Source organism: Neomonachus schauinslandi, chromosome 5, assembly GCF_002201575.2.
Source record: "Neomonachus schauinslandi chromosome 5, ASM220157v2, whole genome shotgun sequence".
In the NCBI taxonomy this organism is placed as follows: Eukaryota; Metazoa; Chordata; class Mammalia; order Carnivora; family Phocidae; genus Neomonachus; species Neomonachus schauinslandi.
Window position 1 is genome coordinate 161,621,902 of NC_058407.1, and position 25,684 is coordinate 161,647,585.

The 25,684-nt window shown below is 42.4% G+C and overlaps 1 protein-coding gene across 2 annotated transcripts in view; it reads left to right on the forward strand.

Annotated features, from left to right (window-relative positions):
• The first annotated feature begins 1,943 nt into the window (after positions 1-1,943).
• Positions 1,944-25,684, forward strand: part of TMEM248 (transmembrane protein 248) — a 34,899-nt gene continuing 11,158 nt past the window's right edge. Inside the window, exons 1-2 of one of the 2 annotated variants that reach the window (XM_021700368.1) lie at positions 1,944-2,206; positions 23,409-23,585. In XM_021700368.1, coding sequence (XP_021556043.1) covers positions 23,427-23,585 — 159 coding nt within the window. In that variant the 5' untranslated portion in view covers positions 1,944-2,206; positions 23,409-23,426. The remainder of the gene's footprint in view (positions 2,207-23,408; positions 23,586-25,684) is intronic. The other variant, XM_021700367.1, reaches the window with a different exon arrangement.

Consider the following 25,684-nt stretch of genomic DNA (forward strand, 5'->3'; position numbering starts at 1 on the left):
TCCATTTTTCTGGCTCCTGAGGTTCAGATTCTTTCATTTCCAGATTTCACTGAAATGTTTTACTGCTAGTGTCTAATTTCAAAGCCTGAGCTACTTCAAACCAAGAGTAACTTGTTCATTTTGATCCTCTTTATCAGAATCACCCTTTTTCTTTCTAGTAATGCCCTAGCCATATTTTGAGTTAAGAGTGAGTTAGGGTTTTGTTGTTGTTGTTGTTGTTGTTTTCAGTAAATCCTATATCTGACACCAGCTTCTGAGATGGTTTAACAGGCTTTAGTTGCTAAAGAAGATTCCCAGGATGCTAAGTGACAAATACTAACAAGTCTAGTTTATTACAGGAAAAAAAATACAATATAGAAGTAATATCTTTTTTGTTCTTTTTCCTCAGTCTACAAATTTAATAACATTCATTTTAAATATAGCAGTAATCTTTAAATAACAGATAATGCGTCACAGCCAAAGGCTGTCTCATAGCAAGAGGCCTGCTAGAAACGCCAAGCACAGGGGTCCGTTACCCTACTTCTGTCTGAGCCAAGACAGAACTCACTTTCACTCCTGGAGCAGGAACCAGCGACATGTGCACGGAACACTTTGGAGCAGGGAGCCCAAAAGAGAGTCTCTGCTAGTTTCTTTTTTAATATTTTGCTGGTCACACAGGCATATTCCTGCTATGTAACTAGCCCCAACTGCAGAACCCTTTGGCTTTTATCAACGAATAAAGCTGAGAAGCTCACATAAACTACTCTGAAGCTCCTTGAACCCATGGATTACAAAACAATACTGTTAAATCAGTGTGCATCATACCTTGACCAGGGATCAGTACCCTGCAGGAACTTTGACAAACAGCTCAGGTCCTACCACAGTTAGCTCTCACAGCACATAACTTCTCTCTGGATAGTGCTTTACAGTTTACAGAGCAGAGGATTTTTACCAACTTGACTAAGCTGGTATTATCATCCCCATTTCAGAAATGAAGAACATGAGGTTCAGAGTAATTGTGACTTGCTCAAAGTACCTTTGAAGTACCCTGTGGAGCTCCTTCCCCATTCTAGTCTCTTAACACGGAACATGAGGTTTGCGCATCTTTTTCTCATGGGTTTCTTTTTTTTTTTTTTTTGAGTGCTACCAGTTATGCATGCATCTCTAAACAATATGCTGATTAGATTATGTTTGGGGGATTTTATATAATGGAATTATGCTGCAATGTATCATTTTGTAGCTTGCTCCCCCAGCATATTGTAGCCTTAGGGTGAACCTGGCTGTTGTCAGCTCTTTTCAACAATTTTCATTGTTGAAATTGATTATGTAAGAGTATACTGAAGTCTTTTTTTACATTTGACCGTATGGGCATTTGGTTTTTTTCCCTCAGTTCTTAGTGACTACAAACAGTGGTGCTATAAACATTCTTTATTATGTCGTGTGCAGATGTGCCATTGTTTCTCCAGGGTAACAGATTCTCCCGAAAGGATGTACATCTTCCAGTTTACTGGATAAGGCCAAATTACTTTACAAAGTCACCGCATTAAATTATACTTTCATGGGCAGTGATTAATCCACGAGCACAGACACACAGCATACACACCTATGTATGCACACATCCTATACTTAGAACCATCACACACCATACCAAACACGCGCACAGATCCACCGACGTGCACAACACGCGGCCTTCACAGAACGCACACCGACACACAGGTTCACACACGCGCACCCCGCACGCACGCTTTCCACAACGCCACTCTTACGACACTACGTTCACACACAGACACAGGAAAGCACGGCACGCACTCCACGTCTGGACGCACACAGCCCTCGTACTCACACGCAAGCCCCTCCTCACGTGACCCCACAAGGGGGCGTGGTCTCTGCCGCCCGCGACTAAGGAATCTTGTCCCGGCCGCGCCGCCGTCGGGCGCCAGGTGTCGGAGGTCACGGCAGCGTTGGCGGTGGCGTTTTTTCTACCCGGAAACCACGGCTGCCGGACCCGGAGACGAGTCTGTGTCGCCACGGCGTGAGCCGGACTGGCCTTTGGTCCTCGCCTGGGCCCCGCGGAGCCCGACGCCGCCCCCGGCGCGGCGGGGAGGATGGTGCCGAGCGGCCCCGGGCCCGCCGCGCGCCGCCGCGAGTGAGCTCTGAGCGGCCGCGGGCGTCTGCCGACCAGCTGGCCCGGCTGGGCCCGGGGCGCGCCGCTGCCCACCGGGGCGGGGTGAGCCGGGGCCGGCGGGCTGGGGTCGGCGCTGAGCGCGGGGCCGGGAGGGGGACGCGCTGGTTGGGAGCGGTCCTGCTGGCCGGGTATCTTCACCGCCTCTCGGGGCTGCAGCCCCCGCCCCAGTTGCCGGTGGGGGTCGCTTCGCATTAGCCCAGGTCTGGCCTGCTCCGCCGGCCTGGGCCTGGTCACCCGCCACCGGGGTGCCCTGCCGCCCCCGAGATGGCAGGACTTCCCACGTATGGACCTGAGGTTGGATAATTTGGATTTGGCACGGGGAACATTTTGGTAGTTTGCCATTTTTTGACTTTGGGTCGTGTTTGCCTTACTTCTCCATTTGCGAAGTATACACATTTCAGAAAGAAGATGGGAAGGAGAGATTCGCCTATGTGCAAAAACTTTGAATAGTGGTATTTTATGTTTCAAGCTTGGTAAATACGGAGAGATGGGGCGGATTATTATCTTCACTCATATTTTCGTAAATTAAGGAGTGGCTTCGGGGTAATTTAGAGGCACATAGTTTTGTTTCTCTTGATAAGCACCATTAGGAATAAAACCAAGCCTGTTGTGCTGTTTTGAATTGTGTGAACAGCGTAACCGGGGGACAGCTGGTGAGGGGGCCTTCGTTGAAGAATCCGTTGCCTGTAGTTTAGTTGTCAACTAGCGGATTACAGCCCTCGGTGATGAATGGGGAGCTTCTTTGCAGCCTGCTTTAACGCAGGAAAGATTGCGGCTCCTCCTGAACTGCTACTTTCCTGCCTCCAAGGTGAGCCGCTGTGGGAGGTAGTGGGAGGAAAAATTCCAGTGCTGGAATTTGATTAATTTGATGACGAATGTTTAATAAATTGTTTTGTCCCTGAAGCTCTCTGGTCAGCTTGGGGTCTGAGCATTTGTGTGCTGTCTGTATATGAAATTGCTTGAAGGGTAAGAACACTTTCCAGCTTCCCCATTTAAGAAAAGGAAATTGACCTGTTGTGCAGCTGAGATGTACTTCATGACTCCAAGCATGTTTTTTTCCTAGGATAAGGAGGCATTGTGTTGACTTCCTAGTAAAGGTGTGGGAAGAATTTCTGTGGCCTAATTGAGGTGGACTGGAAGCGGGGCTGCCACCGACGTCTGGGTACTGAGATCCCCAAATGCTGATTGAGCTCACCTCTATCTGGGCTGTAGCTGCAGCTGCTGCAGGGAAGAGAGGCAAGACCTTGGTGCAAATTGTTTCTGCCCTCAGGGAACATACTTAGGGAAAGCAATAGGCTATAAAAAGTGGCAGGACGCGGGGTGCCTGGGTGGCTCAGTCGGTTGGGCGTCTGCCTTCGGCTCGGGTCATGATCCCGGGGTTCTGGGGTCGAGTCCCACATCGGGCTCCCTGCTCAGCCGGGAGCCTGCTTCTCCCCCTGCCCCTCCCCCTACTCGTGCTTTCTCTCTCTCTCTCTCTCAAATAAATAAATAAAATCTTTAAAAAAAAAAGTGGCAGGACGCAATTGCCATATGGAGATAACAACTATTAGGGGTTTTGTTATGGTTAAGCTTCATAAAGGAAGGTGGCTGGACAGTGGGAGCCTAGAATCATTGGCAGGGGAAGTCGGTTAAGGGTTAAATCCTTTTCTTCTTTTTTTTTTAAGATTTTATTTATTTATTTGACAGAGAGAGACACAGCAAGAGAGGGAACACAAGCAGGGGGACTGGGAGAGGGAGAAGTGGGCTTCCCGCGGAGCAGGGAGCCCGATGTGGGGCTCGATCCCAGGACTCTGAGATCACCACCTGAGCTGAAGGCAGACGCTTAACGACTGAGCCACCCAGGCGCCCCATGCTTTTCTTATCCTTATTCTTATTGTTTTTTTTTTTTTTAGGATTTATTTATTTGGGAGGGAGGGAGAGAGAGTGGGGAGAGGGAGAGAATCCTCACGCATACTCCCGGCTGAGCATGGAGCTCAACTCAGGGCTCCATCACAGGACCCTGAGATCATGACCCGAGCTTAAATCAAGAGTCAGATGCTTGGGGCGCCTGGGTGGCTCAGTTGTTAAGCGTCTGCTTTCGGCTCAGGTCATGATCCCAGGGTGCTGGGATCGAGCCCCACATCGGGCTCCCTGCTTGGTGGAAAGCCTGCTTCTCCCTCTGCCTGCCACTCCCCCTGCTTGTGTTCCCTCTCTCGCTGTGTGTCTCACTGTCAAATAAATAAATCTTAAAAAAAAAAAGAAAGTCCGACGCTTAACTGACTGAGCCACCCAAGTGCTCCGGTTAAATGCTTTTCTAAGGTAAGACAAAAAAAACACAGGCTACCCAGTCTGGCTTCTGGTAGATTTCTGGGTTCTAAAGAATTGTTTTCATTTGGTGGGTTTCTTTTGTTCTGTTATGCAGCCAGTGACACAAAGCAGTGCTTAACTTATTTTAAGGACAATGAAAAAGATGCTGATTGTGATTTATGTCTGGTATTAACAATCAGGAAATTAAATTTGGTGTCTGCAAGTTGTTTCCGTGCCTGTGTTTAGTTCGCAAGAACACAGCTCTAGTATGGTCTCTGCCACTCTGGCAACAGCCAAGTGATGGATGGCAAGCTCTTTAGCCAGTTCCTGAGTGTGTCTACTGACATCTAGTTCACTTCACAGACATGTGGTTTATTCCTCTTACCCAGTATTGTCAGGAACCTTTGAAGCCATTCAAGTAGGATGCCATGTAATTGCTTCGCAACATTATGACTAGTCTCAGGACCTCACTGGCTTATCCTTTTCTTTAAACATGCTCAGGACTGCACCCTCTTAACTTTTTAATGCTTCTTTTAGACTCTTCTTCCATCTCTACCCACTGCTCTGTCTCCTCGTTATAGATAAGCATCTGAAAAAGAGTGGTTTTACCGGGGGCCACAGCATGACATTAGTCCAGGGATGGACAATCTGCATGATGTTTTTTGTCAATAACATGCTGCAGAATTCTGTTGTCATGTAAGAGGGTTTTTAAAAAGGTAACTTACTATGACATTCCAATTAAAATGAAAAAAAAAAAAAAAAGAATATGTGGAACTTAAGAAACAAAACAGATGATCATAGGGAAAAAAGAGGCAAACCAAGCAGCAGACCCTTAATTATGGCGAACAAACTGATGGTTACCAGAGGGGAGGTGGGTGAGAGGATGGGTGAAATAGGTGATGGGGATTAAGGAGGGCACTGTTTTTGATGAGCACCGGGGGATGTAAGTGTTGAATCACTAAATTGTACACCTGAAACTAATATTACTATATGTTAACTAACTGGAATTTAAATAAAAAACTTAAAAAAATAAAATGAGCACAGTATCATAGTGATAAAAAAACGAAATGGAGGAAAGAGAGTTTTTAACAAATTGATTTTCCATGTTGGATTTATTTTGATAAATATGGAGATCTTTAAATTACTTTTCCCTGGTACAAATTGAATAAATTTGACAAGAGGTCTGTAGTTTGTGTATAATTACAGACCTAAGTGTAGTCCTGGGGACCATACAGCAACCTTTGGCAATGAGAGTCTGCAAAGTAGGGTCATTTGCCAGTTGGACTTTTATGCTGTTTGGTTAAAAGTGCTGTTTTCACAACATCTTCCAGTCATTATACTGAATTTGGATGTTATAATTTCATATTGCATGTTTAGTGTTGATTTAATCTTGTCGTCACTCATGATTTATTTTTTTAAGTATCTGTTAATTAAACTCCCAAGTCATTAAACTTTAATATGGGGACTTTTAATTTGGTTTTTAAGATGGTCAGCAGTGGGGCGCCTGGGTGGCTCGTTAAGCATCTGCCTTCGGCTCAGGTCATGATCCCAGGGTCCTGGGATCGAGTCCCACATCGGGCTCCCTGCTCAGCGGGAGGCCTGCTTCTCCCTCTCCCACTCCCCCTGCTTGTGTTCCCTCTCTCGCTGTGTCTCTCTCTGTCAAATAAATAACAAATCTTTAAAAAAAAAAAAAAAAAAGATGGTCAGCAGTTTAAAGAAATTAAAGAAAAAAGATAAATTATTTTCCACTTTGGAACTATGGTGAATTAATTTTTTTTTAAAAGGAAGAGGGACATATTTGAGTTTACCATGATTTTTATATTATCACTTTGAAAATGGAGCCAACCACTCATTAATTATAAGTGAGTGGAAGTACAGCCTGAGTCCGAATTTTGAAAATAAGTCTGGTTACAAACATGTAATTATGTCAGCTCATGTTGTTCCTTTTCTTTTTGTCTTTGAGTACTGGTGTTGCCTAAAATGCACGCTTAGTAACTAAAACTTTATGCTTTCTATTGTAATTTGTCTTTTGATCATTTAAACTTGTGAGTTAATGTGAAAGTTTTTTCTACACTATGAATTATATTAGCTTGAGAAACAAGAAGCCATTGACAGAAGATTCTACTCATCTTTGCTTTATACTCTAATTGATGAGAGTTTTGAGATACGAATTGCCTTGCTTATAGAGATGGAAAATAAGTTAACCATTTTAAACTTCAAAAAAATCGATCTTGTGCTTTGATTGAAGTCCATGACTAAAAACACTTTATATATCCATGGCATAGGAAAATTTTGTTTGTTTCTTTTCAACTTGGCATTGGACTTGACACCTACCTATCAGCGTGGTATTGTGATTGATGACACAGCTTTTGAGGTCAGATGAATTAAGTCAGAGTCGATCTCTGCCACTTATTACCTTGCACAAATTACTTAACCTCTTTTGACTTAGTTTCCTCTTCTGTAAAATCAGGATAGTAGTATCCACCTAGCATTGTTGTGAGCATTAAAAAGTACCATGTAGGTAAAGCACTTGGCATGGTACCTGGCACAGGGCATGTTTTAAGTAGTTGCTGTTAAAAATGATACTCTCTCCTTAGCACTTTGTAGTCTGGTTGTTTCTTCCTTCCTCACATCACCATAGTGAAAGGACTTTCGCTTGTATCACTGCTGATGTCTTAACCACAGAATTGTATGGATACTCTTCGGTTTTTATCTCATTTGTTGGGGGTTGACTAGGGTTGACTCTACCCAAATCCATAACATTTACTGGGAGGCAGTAATGTGCCTAATGGTTAATGCGCTGGCTCTGGAGGCTGACTGGATTTGAATCCTGGTTCATTTACTACTGTATGGCCTTGGCTAAGGTAGCTAACTTACTCAGGCCTTAATTCCCTCATCTGTAAATACAGATGTTGTGAGGATCATATACAATATGTGCAAAACTCCTAGAACAGTGTGCCTCTCACGTAAGCAGTGGGCGGTCGTGTCAGATGTTCTTGTTCAGCGTCTGCTCTGTGTGAGGCCGGGCCTGCCGTAGGGGCTGCAGAAGCATCAGAAGCGGGGCAACACGGGCAGGATACATTCAGCTTTCAGTTTGGCCGAAGGAGGCAGAGCAACGGCTGCTTGTGAGCGACATTTACAAGGCGGGAGCTGCTAGAGTGGTGACTGTAAGGGGGGGAGAGACCCCGGAACGGCTGACAGTGGTCACTGGGTGGATGGCTGCGTCTGTCATTATGAGGAGGAGCTGATTTGTAGAAGTTTTGGCCTGGTTGGCTCAAGGTAACCTGTGGGCCAGCTAAGTAGAGAGCTCCCGTAGGTGGATGTTTGGATCTGGGGTGGGAGATAGGTGTGGAAAATTGACGGGAAGCTGTGAATGGTGTGTCTGCCGTGAGGAGGACAGGGTGGCCAGATCTGAGCAGAAGGAACTCCCTGGCCGTGTAAGACGTCGTGCCCCAGTGTGTCACATTCTGCAGGGAGGTGCGTGCGGACTGCAATTCCGACTTTGGCTTTAGCATCTGAGACCTCATTGGACGCCTGGAAGTGTTCCTTTGTCTTCATCGCTACTTACTTGCCTCTCTTGAGGGTCTGTTCTGTCTACACTCGCTGCTTCTTGGTAGGGGAGGAAGGGTGGTAGCTGGGTGCTTGAGATCGCCCAGGGTTTCTGTGATGCCAGCAAGTGCCCTCCTCTCTGCTAAGTGTTGGATGATCTGGTATCACATCCATGAATGCTCTTTATTAGGCTCAGGATATTTGAGGAATGCTACTTTAATTTTTACATTCAAAGCGGGCCCCTCTCCCACGTCCAGGTGAGTTCCTGCTATTCTCTTAGCACAGGAGCAAGGTATTTCCTGGGGTAGGCATACAGAACAGGCTCTCCAAGACTCCCCTCTCATCCTCCCTGTGGCATCCCCCCGCCCCCGCCCCCGCCAACTCCTAGTCTCTTCCAAACTTTGAAAAGGACGCGACGTTATAGAAGAGGTTTAAGGAATTTCCCATTTAGCTTTAGGCCAAAAATCTGGTTTAAGGTGAACGGTGGTTTTGTTGTTCACGTAGAGTGAACTTTTTGGTCGGGTCACAGGTTGTCGTTTAGCAGATCTTAAGTTCTAGTTTTAGATTATAGTTTTAAACTTGAGCACATAGCTCTGTGGTATACTTGGGAGAGAGGGAGACCCTGTGAAAGGGCTCGTTATCTGGCATAATCAATGTTAATTTCCTTTCTTTCTAATAAAATGCTAAATCAAGATACAAAATTACATATTTCAGTGGCACTGGTCCCTTGGGCAGCCACCTTCTTTGAGTAGCTCCTTTCTCTTGTCGATTTCCTCACTTCTGACCCTATCACATGTCCCCTTCATTTGAAGCAGTGGTGTTCACCTGTTGCCTGTCTCCTCATCCTTGTTCTTATCTCCTTCCCATTTGATTTCCCTCTGCCAGAGTGTGGTTTTAAAGGTCACCAGTGATCTTGCCAGGTGGAGGATTATGCAAGCCCAGTTTCAACTAGGTACTTTTTATTTATTTATTTATTTTTTAAAGATTTTATTTATTTGACAGAGAGAGAGAGACACAGTGAGAGAGGGAACACAGCAGGAGGAGAGGGAGAGGGAGAAGCAGGCTTCCCGCCAAGCAGGGAGCCCGATGTGGGGCTCGATCCCAGGACCCTGGGACCATGACCTGAGCTGAAGGCAGACGCTTAACGACTGAGCCACCCAGGCGCCCCATCAACTAGGTACTTTTTTTTTTTTTTTAAAGATTTTATTTATTTTTTTGACAGAGAGAGACACAGTCAGAGAGTGAATACAAGCAGGGGGAGTGGGAGAGGGAGAAGCAGGCTTCCCGTGGAGCAAGGAGCCCGATGCGGGACTCGATCCCAGGACCCCGGGATCATGACCTGAGCCGAAGGCAGACGCTTAACCGACTGAGCCACCCAGGCGCCCCAACTAGGTACTTTTTAAAGCACAGAGAGACTCAGATCCTTTCTTTTCTTACTCCTTATACTTATTCACCTCTCAATACCTGTTCCTTCTTGAAGCTCTTCTCTCCTGCCTTTCAAGACACCTTACCATCCTGGGTACCTCTTTGGCTCATGGTCACCTCCTCCCCTCTGTGCCCTCCACTGGCCTCTCAATCTCTGCCCCAATGGAGGAGCCCACACTTGTCTGGAGAACCTCTATGCACCACCTGCCCCAGGAGCCCACAGTACTGGGTTGTCTGGAGGAACCTCACCTAAATATTCTTTCTTCATTTATTTTTGGTTTCTTACAGATCCCTCTGAGCACAAATCACTGCAAGTTAAGCTTTGCCTTTCTTTAGCACTGGGACGTATTGGAGGACCATCCTGTTTTCTATTTATTTTTTTTCTAGTTTGGTTTTAAAAAGTTCTGTTATTTATCCTATTTATCACCTTCATCATTTTTTAAAGAATTTAGTTTAGAGAAAGAGAAAGCATGAGCGGGAGGGGTAGAGGGAAAGGGAGAGAGATGCTCAAGCAGGCTCCACACCTAATACGGAGCCTGACACGGGGCTCAATCCCACGACTCTGAGATCATGACCTGAGCTGAGACCAAGAGTTGGACTCTCAACCGACTGCGCCATCTAGGCACCCCTACCTTTATTCATGAAGAAAGTGAATAGAATTAAGATTCAGTGAAGTTTCGGGGCACCTGGGTGGCTCAGTCGTTAAGCATCCACCTTCGGCTCAGATCATGATCCCAGGGTCCTGGGATCGAGCCCCACATCGGGCTCCCTGCTCAGCGGGAAGCCTGCTTCTCCCTCTCCCACTCCCCCTGCTTGTGTTCCCTCTTGGTGTGTCTCTCTCTGTCAAATCTTAAAAAAAAATCTTAAAAAAAAAAAAGATTTAGGGCGCCTGGGTGGCTCAGTTGGTTGAGCGACTGCCTTCGGCTCAGGTCATGATCCTGGAGTCCCTGGATCGAGTCCCGCATCGGGCTCCCTGCTCGGCGGGGAGTCTGCTTCTCCCTCTGACCCTCCCCCCTCTTATGCTCTCTCTCTATCTCATTCTCTCTCTCAAATAAATAAATAAAATCTTTAAAAAAAAAAAAAAAAGATTTAATGAAGTTCTGTTTTGGTCATGAGAGCAGCAGGATCTATTGAGGATTATTTATATTTATAAATTTTATTATTAGAAATTATTACAAAGGAAATACATATTCATGATGGAAAAATTTTTTAAAGATTTATTTATGTAAGAGAGAGAGTGCATGCATGCGTGAGCGTGGGCGGGAAGAGGAGAGGGAGAGAGAATATCCAGCAGATTCCCCACTGAGCGGGGAGCCCGACATGGGTCTCGATTTCATGATCCAGAGATCACGACCTGAGCTGAAACCAAGAGTCGGTCACTTAACCGACTGAGCCACCCAGGTGCCCCTCATTTGGAAATATTTTAAAAAGAAGAAGATATATGTAATCTCAGCAGCTAGAGAGAACCATTTTGAGGATTTGTTGTCTTTTTTTCCCCATATGGGTGCTTATGTGCACATATACTCTCATACTTAAAAAAACCTGAATAGCCTTGTTCTGTGTATATTATTATAGATCCTGTGTGTCTAATGACTATAGTGTTTCTGCTGGGGATATATCATCCCATAACCATTTCCCTACTATTGTTGGATATCTGGTTTTTCATTTTTTACCATTTTAAACACTCCTAAGATAACTATGTTAGTTAAATCTTTGTTTTCAGCAATGAGTATTTTCTCAGGTGAAGTTTGTAGAGATAAGAGTGTGCTGGGTTTTAATGCTGTTGATGTGTGTGGCCAGGTTGGTCTCTAGCAAGTTTAACAGCCCTTTTCCTCCCCTTTTAAAGTGACTGGTGTTTCTCCTAACTTGCGGGATGCTTGAGGTAACTCAGCGATAATCTTAGCCTTTTGCCTACTTAAATTGCCACCTGATGTTTAGTGTGGTCATTGAACTCGTTTCAGAGCTCTAGGTACTTTGTCAAAAGACCTTAATCACATGCTTGTGAAAATTGCCTTTTGCCTGTGTTCTGAGTGCCTTAGATCCCTAGACTTTGCCGGGAGGCAGCGTCACAGCCCTGGTGGTTTCTCGCTTTATCTTTGTGCAAGTCGCTCATTGAAGTTGGGATGAATTTAGGGGAGGGGGTCAGAGAGTGTGCGTTCTCTCTCATCTACTTTTCGTATCCCTGTACAGAGCTTAACTTATTTAATTAGCGGTGACATTTACTGTGGTGAAGGTTACAGAAATGGCATTTTTTGCAGAGAAATAAATTTGTTTAGCTTTTGTTAACTTTGTATTTGAAAACACTTGTAGGAAAGGAACTTTTAAGTTTGTGAAGTATTTGGGGCGCCTGGGTGGCTCAGTCGTTAAGCGTCTGCCTTCGGCTCAGGTCATGATCCCAGGGTCCTGGGATCGAGTCCCATATCGGGCTCCCTGCTCGGCGGGAAGCCTGCTTCTCCCTCTCCCACTCCCCCTGCTTGTGTTCCTGCTCTCGCTATCTCTCTCTCTGTCAAATAAATAAATAAAATCTTTAAAAAAAAAAAAGTTTGTGAAGTATTTGGACGTTTTTTTTTAAGATTTTATTTATTTATTTGACAGAGAGAGACGCAAGGAGAGTGGGAGAGGAGAAGCAGGCTTCCCGCAGAAGAGGGAGCCTGATGTGGGGCTCGATCCCAGGACCCTGGGATCATGACCTGAGCCGAAGGCAGACGCTTAACGACTGAACCACCCAGGCGCCCCGTATTTGGACTTTTAATTGTTTTATTAAAAAATAAAAAAAGCTTCGGGCGCCTGAGTGGTTCAGTCAGTTAACTGTCTGACTCTTGATTTCAGCTCAGATCATGATCTCAGGGTTGTGAGATTGAGCCCTGCATGTAGGGCTCCATGCTGGGCATGGAACCTGCTTGGGATTCTCTCCCTTTCTGCTCCTTTCCCGCTCTCGCTCTTGGGCTCTCTCTCTAAAGAAAACAAAATAAAAAATAAAAAAGCTTTCACTTTTAAGTGAATACAGTTGGCCTCCTCTGGAACTTTGTCTAATTAAATTAGCTATGTTGATGTTGTTTGCTAATTTGTAGGTATTTATGTTGATACTTATATAAGTGTTTACATTCTGGTGTGACATGGTTTTAATAGACAGTTTTCTCTAGAAGTGAACTTACTAGATTTTTCTATTTTTCCAGATGTTTCATAATTGTAGTTCCAGATGTTTATTTTTATATATGATTCAGATTTTGTTCTTTCTTAATAAACTCTTTATAAACATATAGAAGAGGCTTATAACTTTAAACTTACAGAACTCTAATTTACTGTTGATGTTTTTGTTTCTGAATCTTATGACTCTTAACCTAAGTAGTGTCATTTCTAGATTTTTATTTTTTTAAACTACTCAAGTTTAGGGCGCCTGGGTGGCTCAGTCGTTAAGTGTCTGCCTTCGGCTCAGGTCATGGTCCCAGGGTCCTTGGGTCGAGTCCCACATCGGGCTCCCTGCACTGCAGAGAGCCTGCTTCTCCCTCTCCCGCTCCCCCTGCTTGTGTTCCCTCTCTCACTGTGTCTCTCTCTGTCAAATAAATAAATAAAGTCTTAAAAAATAAAATACTCAAGTTTATAAAAGCAGTTTTAGGGTCACAGCAAAAATGAGAGGAAGGTACAGAGATTTCCTGTAAAACACTCTGTCCCCACATGTGCCCAGCCTCCCCCATTGTCAGCATCCCCCACCAGAGTGATACATGTATTATAATTGGCGAACCTAGGTTGACACATCACTAGTATTTAGAGTCCATAGTTTACATTAGCGCTCATTTTTGGTGGTGTATATTCTAGGGGTTTGGACAAATTTATGATGACATGTATCTACCATGATAGTATCATACAGAGTGTTTTCATTGCCCTACAGATCCTCTGTGCTTCACCTATTTATCACTCCTTCCCTCCCCCCTGCAACCTCTGATCTTTTTACTGGCTCCATTGTTTTACCTTTTCTAGAAGGTCATATAGTTGGAATCATATAGTATGTGGCCTTTCAGATTGGTTCTTTCATGTAGTAATCTGCATTTAAATTCCCCCCTTGCCTTTCATGGCTGGATAGCTCATTTCTTTTTAGTGCCAAATAATACATTCCATTGTCTGGATATACCACAGTTTATCCATTCACCTACTGAGAGGTATCTGGGTTGCTTCCAAATTGTGGCAGTTATGAATAATGTTTCTATAAAAATCCATGTGCAGATTTTTGTGTGGACATAAGTTTATTTCTGTTTGTTTTTAAGGGGCGGGAGAGGGAGAGAGAGAGAATCCCAAGTAGGCTCTATGCCCAGCATGGAGCCTGAAGCAGGGCTCAGTCTCACAACCCTGAGATCATGACCTTAGCCGAAATCAAGAGTCGGGACCTTAACTGACTGAACCACCTTAGCCTACCTATGTGGACATAAGTTTTAAACTCCTTTGGGCACATACCGAACAGTGCGGTTGCTGGATCTTATGGTTAAGAGTATGTTTTAGTTGGGATGCCTGGGTGGCTCAGTCGGTGAAGCGTGTCTGCCTTCGGCTCAGGTCCTGATCCCTGGGCCTTGGGATCAAGCCCCGAATTGGGCTCCTTGCTTAGCAGGGAACCTGCTTCTCCCTTTGCCTGCCGCTCCCCCTGCTTGTGCTCTCTCTCTGACAAATAAATAAAATATTGGGAAAAAAAAAAAGGAGTATGTTTTAGTTTTGTAAGAAACCACCAAACTGTCTTTCAGAATGGCTGTACCATTTTGCATTCCTATCAGCATTGAATGAGAGTTCCTGTTGCTCCACATCCTTGTCAGTATTTGGTATTGTCAGTGTTCTGGGTTTTGGCCATTCTAGCAAGTATAGTGATATTTCATTGTTGTTTTAATTTGTATTTCCTGGTGATCTATGATGTGGGGCATCTCTTTGTATACTTATTTGCCATCTGTAGATCTTTTTTATTGAGGTGTGAAGGTCTTTGGCTAATTTTTAAATTGTGTTGTTTTCTTACTGTTTTAAGAATTCTTTGTATAGGGGCGCCTGGGTGGCTCAGTCATTAAGCGTCTGCCTTCGGCTCAGGTCATGATCCCAGGGTCCTGGGATCGAGCCCCGCGTCGGGCTCCCTGCTCAGCAGGAGGCCTGCTTCTCCCTCTCCCACTCCCCCTGCTTCTGTTCCCTCTCTCGCTGTCTCTCTCTGTCAAATAAATCTTTAAAAAAAAAAAAAAGAATTCTTTGTATATTTTGGATAACAATTCTATATCAGATATGTCTTTTGCAATATTTTCTCGTCTGTGCTTGTCTTCTCATTCTTTTAACAGTATGTTTCATAGAGCAGAAATTCTTAATTGTAATGAGCCCAATTTTTAAAAAGTTTTTATTTAAATTCTAGGTAGTTAAAAAAAGTTCTGGTTAGTTAACATACAGTGTTATATTAGTTTCAGGTGTACAATATAGTGATTCAACACTTCCATACAGTACCTGGTGCTCATCACAACAAGTGTGCTCCTTAATTCCCATCATCTGTTTCATCCATCACCTGTTTCATCCATCCCCCATCCCCACCTTCCTCCCCTCTGGTAACTGTCAGTGTGTTCTCTATAATTAAGAGTCTGTTTCTTGGTTTTTCTCTCTCTCTCTCTTTCCCCCTTTGCTCATTTGTTTTGTTTCTTAAATTCCACATAGGAGTGAAATCATATGGTATTTGTCTTTGTCGGACTGACTTATTTCGCTTAGCATAATACTCTCTAGTTCCATCCATGTGGTTGCAAATGGCAAGACTTCATTCTTTTTGGTGGCTGAGTAATATTCCATTGTGTATATATACTGCATCTTCCTTATCCATTCATCAGTCAATGGACACTTGGGAGGTTGCCGTAATTTGGCTATTGTTGATAAAGCTGTTGTAAACATCAGGGTGCATGTATCCCTTTGAATCAGTATTTTTGTATTCTTTGGGTAAATACCTAATAATGCAATTGCTGGATCGTCAGGTAGTTCTGTTTTTCACTTTTTGAGGGAACTCCATACTGTTTTCCAGAGTGGCTGCACCAGTTTGCATTCCCACCAACAGTGTAAGAGGGTTCCCCTTTCTCTGCATCCTCCCCAACACCTGTTGTTTCTTGTGTTGTTGATTTTAGCCATGCTGACGGGTATGATATGATCACTCATTGTAATTTTGATTTGTATTTCCCTGATGATCAGTGATGTTGAGCATTAATGAGGTCCAGTTTATCAGTTTTTCTTTCATGCATGGTGCCTTTGGTGTTCTATCTAAAAAGTCATCACCAAACTCAGGGTCATCTAGGTTTGCTTCTGTGTTATCTTCTAGGAGTTTTATTGTTTTGCATTTTACATTCAGGTCTGGTCCCTTTTGAATTCATTTTGTGGAGAGTATAAGTTTGTGTCTAGATTCTTCTTTTTTTTTTTTTTTTTTAAAGATTTTATTTATTTATTTGAGAGAGAGAGTTAGCGAGAGCAGGAACAGAAGCAGGGGGAGTGGGAGAGGGAGAAGCAGGCTTCCCGCCGAGCAGGGAGCCCGATGTGGGGCTCGATCCCAGGACCCTGGGATCATGACCTGAGCTGAAGGCAGACGCTTAACGACTGAGCCACCCAGGCGCCCCTAGATTCATTTTTTTAATATGTGGATGTTCAGTTGTTCCAGCACCATTTGTTGAAAACGATGTGTTATTGCTTCGTTGTATTGCCTGTGCTCCTTTGTCAAAGCAAGATCAGTTGACTACATTTATGTGGGTCTATTTCTGGATGCTCTGTTTTGTTCCATTGGTCTATTTGTTTGTTCTTTGGCCAATACCACGCTGTCTTGATTACTGTAGCTTTATAATAAGTCTTAAAGTTGAGTAGAGTCAGTCCTCCAAATTTCCTTCAGTATTTCTTTTATTCTGGTTCTTTTGCCTTTCCATAGAAATGTTAGAAAAGTTTGTTGATATCTACAAAATAACTTGATGGGACTTTTGACTGGGATTGTGTTGAATGTATAAGTCAAGTTGGGAAGAACTGACACTTTGACATACTAAGTTTTTCCATCCACGGACATGGAATCTCTCCGTTTATTTGGTGCTTTGATTCTGTTCATGAGAGTTTTGTAGTTTTCCTCACATAGATCTTGTCATATTTGTTATATTGATACCTGAGTATTTAATTTTGGGGGGTGCTAATATAAATGGTATTGTGTTTATAGTGTCAAATTCAGCTTGTTCCTGCTGGCATATATAGGAATGCAGTTGACTTCTTTATATTAGCCTTGTACCCTGCAATCTTGTTCTAATCATTTTCTAAATTATTTTTTAGTTTATGTTTTTTTTTAATCTTTTTTTTTTTTTAAAGATTTTATTTATTTGACAGAGAGAGACACAGTGAGAGAGGGAACACAGCAGGAGGAGAGGGAGAGGGAGAAGCAGGCTTCCCGCCGAGCAGGGAGCCCGATGTGGGGCTCGATCCCAGGACCCTGGGATCATGACCTGAGCTGAAGGCAGACGCTTAACCACTGAGCCACCCAGGCGCCCCAGTTTATGTTTTAAGTCTGGATTTATTTGATGCATTTAATGAACTTGCACATTTAAAAATTGCCTATTTTGTGTCTGGATATTGATTATGCAGAGACAAGTAAAACATTGTATCTGTCGTTGAGAGGCTTACAGCTTGGTTGGGAAGATAGATGTATACATACACAACTGCAGTGAGGTGTTTCAGTGTCTCTGTGAGAAATTTGCAGAGTAGAGTGGGGGCATATAAATGAAAGTGGTCACTTCTCCCTGAGGGGCTGGGTGTGGGGAAGGGCCAGGAAGGGTTCCATAGAGAAGGTGTCCCTTGAGTCTTGGAAGAGGAGGGTGAAGTAGCGTGATGTGGTTCATGAAGGTCAGGAGGACCAGCGGACTGAAAGGCTTGAAGCTATAATATTGTCTAATATGTTCAGGAATTGTAAGCAGTTAGACCGTTGAGAAGTAGACAAGACCTAGCTCATGGTGGCTTGCCATTCTAAGGAGCTTGGACTTCATTCCTTGGTTGTTGGAGCTCTGAGAGATTTAAGCAGTAACATGTCTAGATTTACATTTGGAAAAAATAACTCTCACAGCATGTGGAGGATAGATTATTTAACTGGTATAGGCAGATCCAGTTGAGACTCTTAGTGATAGTTACAAGAAAAAGATGATGAGGGCCTGAACTAAGGGCAGTAGCCGAGGAGTATGGAGAGGAAGAGGAAGTAAGAGATAATAAAGAGAATCTTTAGCACTTAATAATTGCTTGGATATAGTGGGGAAGGCACAAGTATTCTAGGATGTTTTCCAGAGTTATGTATTGAGATGGGGAATACAGGGAGAAGAGTCATATTGGCAGGAAAGCAGAGGAGTTCAGTTTTGGACATGTTGTGGAATGTGTAGGTATAGAGATACTCACTGAGCTCTTGGATATAGAGGTCTTAGGGCTGTGGAGAGCTGATACATCTTCACACGAAGATGGGGGAAAGTGGGTGAACCTGAGATATATTTTGGAAAGAAAACAAGATTAGCGAATGGATTAGATTGGTGGTAGTGCTGAGGGCGTGAACATAATTTAGGTAAAGAAAAGGAGTATGTTGAGGGAAATTTTTATTCTGAAATGCTTACATTAGAAAAGAAGAATAAAAATTCTGAGGTAAGATTCCAGCTGAAGAAGTTGGAGAAATTGAAGGGTTTCTCTGAGTAAACCCAGAGAAAGCAGAGGGAGAAACATAATAAAAAATACATGTAGAAATGACTGAAATAGAAAACAAATTATTTGGACCCAGTCTACAAAACCAAATACTGGTTCTTGAAAACATCAGTGCAATACAGCTGTGGAGAGACTGGTTAAAAAGAGGAGAAGGCAAACACACAAAAACATTTGTAGTGAAAAAAAACCATAAGTACAAGTAAATAAAATAGTGAACAAATCACAAAATTATACTGTGTCTAGAAGTATTAAAAACCGATATCAAGTGGGTAGTTTCCTAGAGTAACACATCTTACCAAAACCGACTCAGTAGAAATAGAAAAGATAGACCGACCATCATTAAAACCATGATGAAGCAGTTAAGATAACTCACCCAGATATAAAACCAAAGAAAAACTTGGTGAATCCAGGGTTTTTTTTGGTCAAGGTCTGTTAAGCTTCAAAGAAATAAAAGCTAATATCTTATACACGTTTTAGAAAGTGCATGTCGGGACAATTCAGTTAATTTTGTGATACTAAGATGACTTAGTTCTACTAGTCAAGGAGAGTGTGATCATGGCTGATCATTTTCTTATCTCTTACGAATAGATATTAAAAGGTCCAGATAAAATGTGGCAAACATAAACCAGTCATGTAGTTTTAAAAAATCGTGATCATGTTAAATTATCCAAGGAATGCAAATATTGAGTCAGCATGAGAAAATCAACATAGTTCATGTCAATAGATTAGAGAGAAAAAATTGATAAGAAGTTGCAGATAAGGGGCGCCTGGGTGGCTCAGTCGTTAAGCGCCTGCCTTCAGCTCAGGTCATGATCCCAGGGTCCTGGCATCGAGCCCCGCGTCGGGCTCCCTGCTCAGCAGGAGGCCTGCTTCTCCCTCTCCCCCTCCCCCTGCTTGTGTTCCCTCTCTCGCTGTGTCTCTCTCTGTCAAAGAAATGAATAAAATCTTAAAAAAAAAAAAAGTTGCAGATAAAGCATTCATTAAAATGCAACACTTGTTTATAATGAAAGTCTCTTTGCAAACTTGAAATGGAAGTGTACTTCTTAACTTGAGGGTTTTCTTTCAGAAACCTTTAACATCTACTGTATTTAATAGTGAAACATTTAGAGGCAATTCCTTTAAAGGCAGGAATCTACTATTGCCACTTCTATTCATCATTTCACTGAAGATTCTAGTCAAAGTCGTAAGAAAAAGAAATAGGGGCTGGAAAGGAAGAAATACTTATTAGCTTGCAGTGTGACTGTCTACACAAAATCCAAGAGAAGCTACAAATAACCCAATTAGAATTTAAAAGATTTCAGCAGTGTGTCTGGAATCAAGATCAATATACCAAAGTCTGTTGCTTTTGTATACATTAACAATAGAAAATGCAATTTTTAGGAGATGCTCTCAGTGATAGCTGCATAAATCAGTATATCTTTGAATCAGTCTAATAAGATGCATAAGATACAGTTAAAAAATTACTGAAAAAGAAAAGTGGACCCAAATAAATGGAGAGAGATACCCTGTTCATGGACTAGGGAACTCAGCGTTCTACAGATGTCACTTCTTCCCCAAATTAATAGTCTGTTTGGGACAATTCCAGTTTAAATCTCAACAAGATTTTTCTGGGAACTTTACATTTGGGACCTAAAATTCATATGGCAGGGTAAAGGGCCAAGAAGAGCTAGGACAGTTTTGAATAAAAGTAAAATGGTAGACTTCTTGTATTAGATGGCAAAATTTCAGACAGCATGGTACTGAGGTGGGGAAATGCAGATATCATGATGGGACACGAGAAAAAGCCTAGAAACAAACCTACATTAATTTGGGAGCTTGGTATATATGAGAGAGAGCATTACAAATCCATGGGAAATCCATGTTCAATATAAAACCATGTTCAATGAATGGTATTGGACAATTGGCCACCTATATAGAAAAAGATTAAACCAGAAGCCTATTAGATTCTGGAATCCCAAATCAATTCCAAGTAGATAAGAGACTAAAAAATCAAACTATAAGACTTGTAGAGGAAAATAATGAAAAGAATGTTTTTGACATATAAAGATACCAAGGGATTCTCAGATAATACATACATACACATAATCATAAAAGGAAAGGGGTGATAAATACATTAAAATCAATAACTTTAGGGCGCCTGGGTGGCTCAGTTGGTTAAGCGACTGCCTTCGGCTCAGGTCATGATCCTGGAGTCCCGGGATCGAGTCCCGCATCGGGCTCCCTGCTCGGCAGGGAGTCTGCTTCTCCCTCTGACCCTCCTCCCTCTCATGCTCTCTGTCTCTCATTCTCTCTGTCTCAAATAAATAAAAATTAAAAAAATCTTTAAAAAAAAAATAAAAAAAAAAATAATAAAATAAAATAAAATCAATAACTTTATAGCTATCGAGGAAATGCAAATCAAACCACAGTGAGTTACCACCTCACACCCATTAGGATGACAATAATGAAAAAGGCAATAACAAGTGTGGGTGAGGTGGTGGAGAAATTGAAACACTCACTATACAGCTGGTGAGAATGCAGAGTGGGGCAGTTGCTTTGGAAAATAGCCTGGCAGGTTCTCAAAAGGTTAAGCATGTGGTTACCGTATGACCCAGCAGTGCCATTCTTAGGGTATATGGGACAGATACAGCCGAGAGAAATGGACACCTATGTCCACACAAGATGTTACACATGCATGTTCATAGCAGCATGTTTCATAATAGATAGTAGAAACGTGTCTATCAACTGATGAATGGATATGCAAAATGTATGAATAAAATATTTCGTACAGTGGAATATTTTTGGCAGCGAAAACGGATGAAGTACTGATACATGCTACATCATGGATCAGCCTTGAAAACATCATGCTGAGTGAAAGCAGTCAGTCACCAAAGGGCACGTATTCTGATTCCATTCATTTGAAATGTCTGAAATAGGCAAATCTATAGAGACAAGGTGTATTAGTGGTTGCCTTAGGGCCGGAGGGACTAGGGGGTTACTGCTAGAGAGTATGGGGTTTCTTTATGAGTGATGAAAATGTTTGAAAACTGATTATAGTGAAGGTTGCCCAGTTCTGTGAATTGATTTGTACATGTTAAATGGGTGAATTGTTATGTGAATTATATATCAATAAAGTTTAAAAAAAAAATAACCTTTCGTATGGTAAAAGATACCATAAACTATATTAAAGAAAATCCACAGACTTGAAGTAGTTACATATAACATAAAAAACTGGAAAAGGCTTAGGATCCAGAACATAAAAAGAACTCCTGAACATTAACGAACATAAAAAGAACTCCTGAACGTTAACGAGAAATAGACAAACAACTGGTAAGTAGTCAAAAGATTCAGGCAGTTTACCTAGGAAGAATCTAAATGGCTGATAAAGAAGTGAAAAGATGCTCAGTGTGAGGGAGATGCAATTTAAAATAATGATGAGATAACATTTCACATCAGTCTTGTTGGTCCAAATCAATAACATTGCTTTAGAATATCAAGTGTTCAAGTGTTGGTACGAATGTTGGGAAATGGAGCGAGCCCTTTCGTCGCTGGTAGGACTTCCTTGGAGAGCCATCCGACATGACCAAATCAGGTTGCTGATGCGCCTACCCTGTGACCTAGAGCCCTTCTTGTGTGTGCTGCTGCAGGGCCTAGGTGAGGGAAACTGGGAAGACCCTCACTGGGCTCCTCAGTCCAGGAAAACTCAGCTACAGTTGCATACTATACAGCTGGTAAATTCAGTAGACTAGATCTACGTAAATCAACAGATAAATCTCAGAAACAATGTGAATGAAAATAGTATAAGAATATACTCAATATATCATTTTCCACGTTTCCATATGCAATACCAGTAATTGTATCTGATTTTATAGGAAAAATACACAAAACATGCATGGATGCTGCTCTGGGAAGAGCATAAAGGATATTATTTTCCATCTCAAAGGACTCTGGTGAGGACGAAGGAACACACAGCCTGGCTTATTGCAAGTGGTTGCTGTTAGTTCTTAGGGGGTGTTGATGCAGCTTTTTCTCTCAAATTTAAAAGCTGTTACAGTTTTTTTTTTTAGTTGCTTTTTTTAGTGTTCATGTATATAATTGCTCATTATGTGTCAGCTCCTGTTCTAGGGGCCAGGAACCAGGGCTATAGCAGTGAACAAGATTGGCAAAATTTCTGTTGTCATGGAGCTCAGAACCCAGGGGTGAGAGACAGCAAACAAGTAGAAAATTAACTGTACTCTTGACTAAACAGTGTGAAAGAATTAAAGCAGGGCACTGAGAGGCGGGGGGTGGACGGTGGTCAGGGAAGGCCTCTCTGAGGAGTTGACTGTTGAGTGGAAACCTGCATTTTAAGAAGAGCAAGCACCTGGAAATTTGGGAGAAATGCCTTCATATAGGAAATGTTCAGAAATTCTAAGAAGAATGAAATACTTAGGAATACATTTGGCAAAAGAAGTGTAGACGTATACATTGAAAACCACAAAACCTGTTGGAATAAATTGAAGAAAACGCAAGTAAATGGGAAGGTTCATGGCCTGGAAGCCAGTATTGTTAAGAAGGCAGGAGTATTCCCCAAACTGACCTACAGGGTCAGTGCAGTCCCCATGCAAGTCCCGGCTGACTTCCTTGCAGAAAGTGACAAGCTGATCCTAGAAAATCGCAAGGCCAGCGTTGCCAGAGCCCCGTGAGGGAGGAGAGGAAGTTCCTGGACATATGGTCATTGAGGTTGGTAGGGCTTCTGCAACATGAAACCCTGTGGGCCTTGGTAGAGCTGTTCCTGATCTTCTCCTCGGTCTCGTGGGAGGCCTTAGGAGGGCTTTAAGCAGGGGAGTGGTACAGTTACACATGTATTATGTGTCTCTCTGCCAGTTGCTGGGATGGGCATGAGGATGGCAGGGAACAGGACAGAATGTTGAACCTTTCAGTGGTAGGAAATGAGAACATCCTCAATTTCTTTTTGTACGTGTTGGCATGTATTTATATCCTATTATGGACCTACTTCAGCATTATCTTAAGTGGAAATAGCAAGTGCTATTATTAGTAGTCCTTATGGAAACAGCAAGTGTTCATTATAGAATAATTAGAAGATTCAAACAGAAAGAAATGCATAGCTTTTAAGATCTTAGCACTTTGACGTAGTGACAGTTCACATTTAGTGTTTCTTCTAGTCTTTGGAGTAGATTTATGATTAAACGTTCCTCAAGCTCAATAGTGAGTGACCTCACCCCCCAACACCAGGAAATGAAACAACAGTGGAGGGATCATAGGGTTTCTTTGGGCGAGTCAGTCCATGAGTCTAATGATTAATCCCTTTCAGGTGGAGCTGATCAGAATAATGTTCAGCATCAACCCCCTGGAGAACCTGAAGCTGTACATCAGCAGCCGGCCTCCCCTTGTGGTCTTTATGATCAGTGTGAGCGCCATGGCTATAGCTTTCCTGACCTTGGGCTATTTCTTCAAAATCAAGGAGATTAAGTCACCGGAAATGGCAGAGGTATGGTATATTCTAAGTTCTCTCAGTCTGGCCAGACTTTACACAGTAGAACACCCTTGGGCTCTCCACACACCTTTCTTTCTAACCTAGTGAGAAAGCAGCCTTTTTTTTCACAATCCTGTCTTCCATCTTCCTGTGATTCACTTTGTTTGAAAGTATCTAGTCAGACAACTATTGATTTAAATAATGTTACCAGTTTCAGTTACACTGTTTCAGCAATGAAACGTGTTTTGGAAAGTATATTTGGAAAGTGTGTCAAGAACATAGAGAACTACCATATTTGCTATTATTAAGTTAATAAATCATAAATAATTTAAATTTATTATTAAAGTCTTAAATTGGCTCATTGCTGTTTTTAAAAACTAAGCATTTGTTATTTTAAAGCCATATGTCATATGGGGTTCTATTTAGCTGTACTGATAGCTTTTTCGTTGCCTGAGAAGGGACGCTAAAGAAATAGAAAGCTGGATCTTATTTCCAAATATATTTGTCTTTTTTTATTAAGCAGAACTTCAGTTATCTACAAATTTGCCTTCTAGATTTTACGCTGTGGTCAATTTAAATAAATTATTAGGGTATTGCTCTTTAAACCTTAATCTAGGCAAATAATAGTCTGAACATTCATAATACAGATTTTAAAAGGTGTATTTTTGCATATACAAAGAAAACAACACAAAGTTAACAATTCGTATTTAATAGAGCTGAATGATAATGTACCTATTAATAAATGTATTTTACGTGTTAGAAATTATGCTGAATTAATGATATGGTAAATTTACTTGTGGATATGGTTTCTTTTAGGATGAATGAGTTCCTGCCTTAGTTGATTCCTGGAGTGCCTTCTCTTATCCTTTTTCTTCCTGAGTGTGTGCCTTGGTGGGAGTGGGAATGGGGCGGGGTTTGAGATCACACTGTTCCTGCCTTGTGATGGAGAGGAGGGTTCTACTGGGGTAATGGGGATCATGGCTTCTCTGTGCTCTGTGCTTTCTGATCCTCGAATACCTTGGCCGGAGGGGCCACCTTCACAAGTGAACTCTCACGCAGTTTAGGTAACAAGTTTTAGCTGTTTTCTGCCATGAAACCCTTTCAAAGAGTTTCTAACCAAGAAACAGACTGGCTGGCTCAGTTCTCCCTCTGTTCTGACTCTGCCTGAATCCTTAAAGGTTGTGCAAATAGGCTGCACCCACATTAGGGCTGAAAATGAATATTCTAGTCACAATCAGGCCTCTGCAGCATCCTGGCATTGCTTTCCCTCGGAGCCCAAGGCCATGTTGAACACTTGGCCAACACAAGTGATTAAGAGGCAGCCTGGATAATTAGTCCTTAATAATTGAAATGGGGCCTGACATTGGCTTTGGCTGACTGTTCAGAATGGACTCGAGGTCTGCAGGAAAGCAGTGCCAAGCTGCTGCAGAACTTTGGTTATGATTAACTTAGTGATTTTATTTTCAAATGAGGACCTTAGGAATATGGGAAAAGTTCGGGGCTGTGAATCAAAAAACCTAATCCTGCTTCTGCCTTCAACTGTGGAATGTAGAGAGTCCATAAAGTTGCTCTGGGCTTCAGTTCCCTCATGTCTGGAATATGAAGGGATGAGACTAGAATGTTCATTTTCAGCCCTTATGTTTTTGGTCTGCTGAGTTTGTCGGTGTGGGGAGAATGTAATTTGATACATCCAGTTGCAGTCTTAATAAATGCCATGTACTGATAGACTGATGCTCTAAAGGTAGACCCGCTTGACTGCTTGAGGATTGCTCAGATGGCTTTTTTTTCTTTTCTTTCTTCTTCCTTCCTTCCTTTTTTTTTTTTTTTTTAATGCAGCAAGGAAAGGGTTTTTTCAAGAGGTAGCCTGATGAGGGGACAAGAGAGTAAGCCTCAGCTCTACCTCCCTGGAGGAGGGTCAGGGATATCAAGTGGCATTTTTAGTCAAGGCTAGTGTTAGAGTAATTGGAAGTGTAACCTGGTTTGTCTTGACATTTGGCAACTTTTTGTAGACTCACGTTGCTTGGTGGAAGAAGTTATATGTGACAGCCTAGGCTAGTTTGTTGTTGCCATTTCAGCCTGAGTTCATCTTTGCTTTTCTGTGAAAATTAAATTAA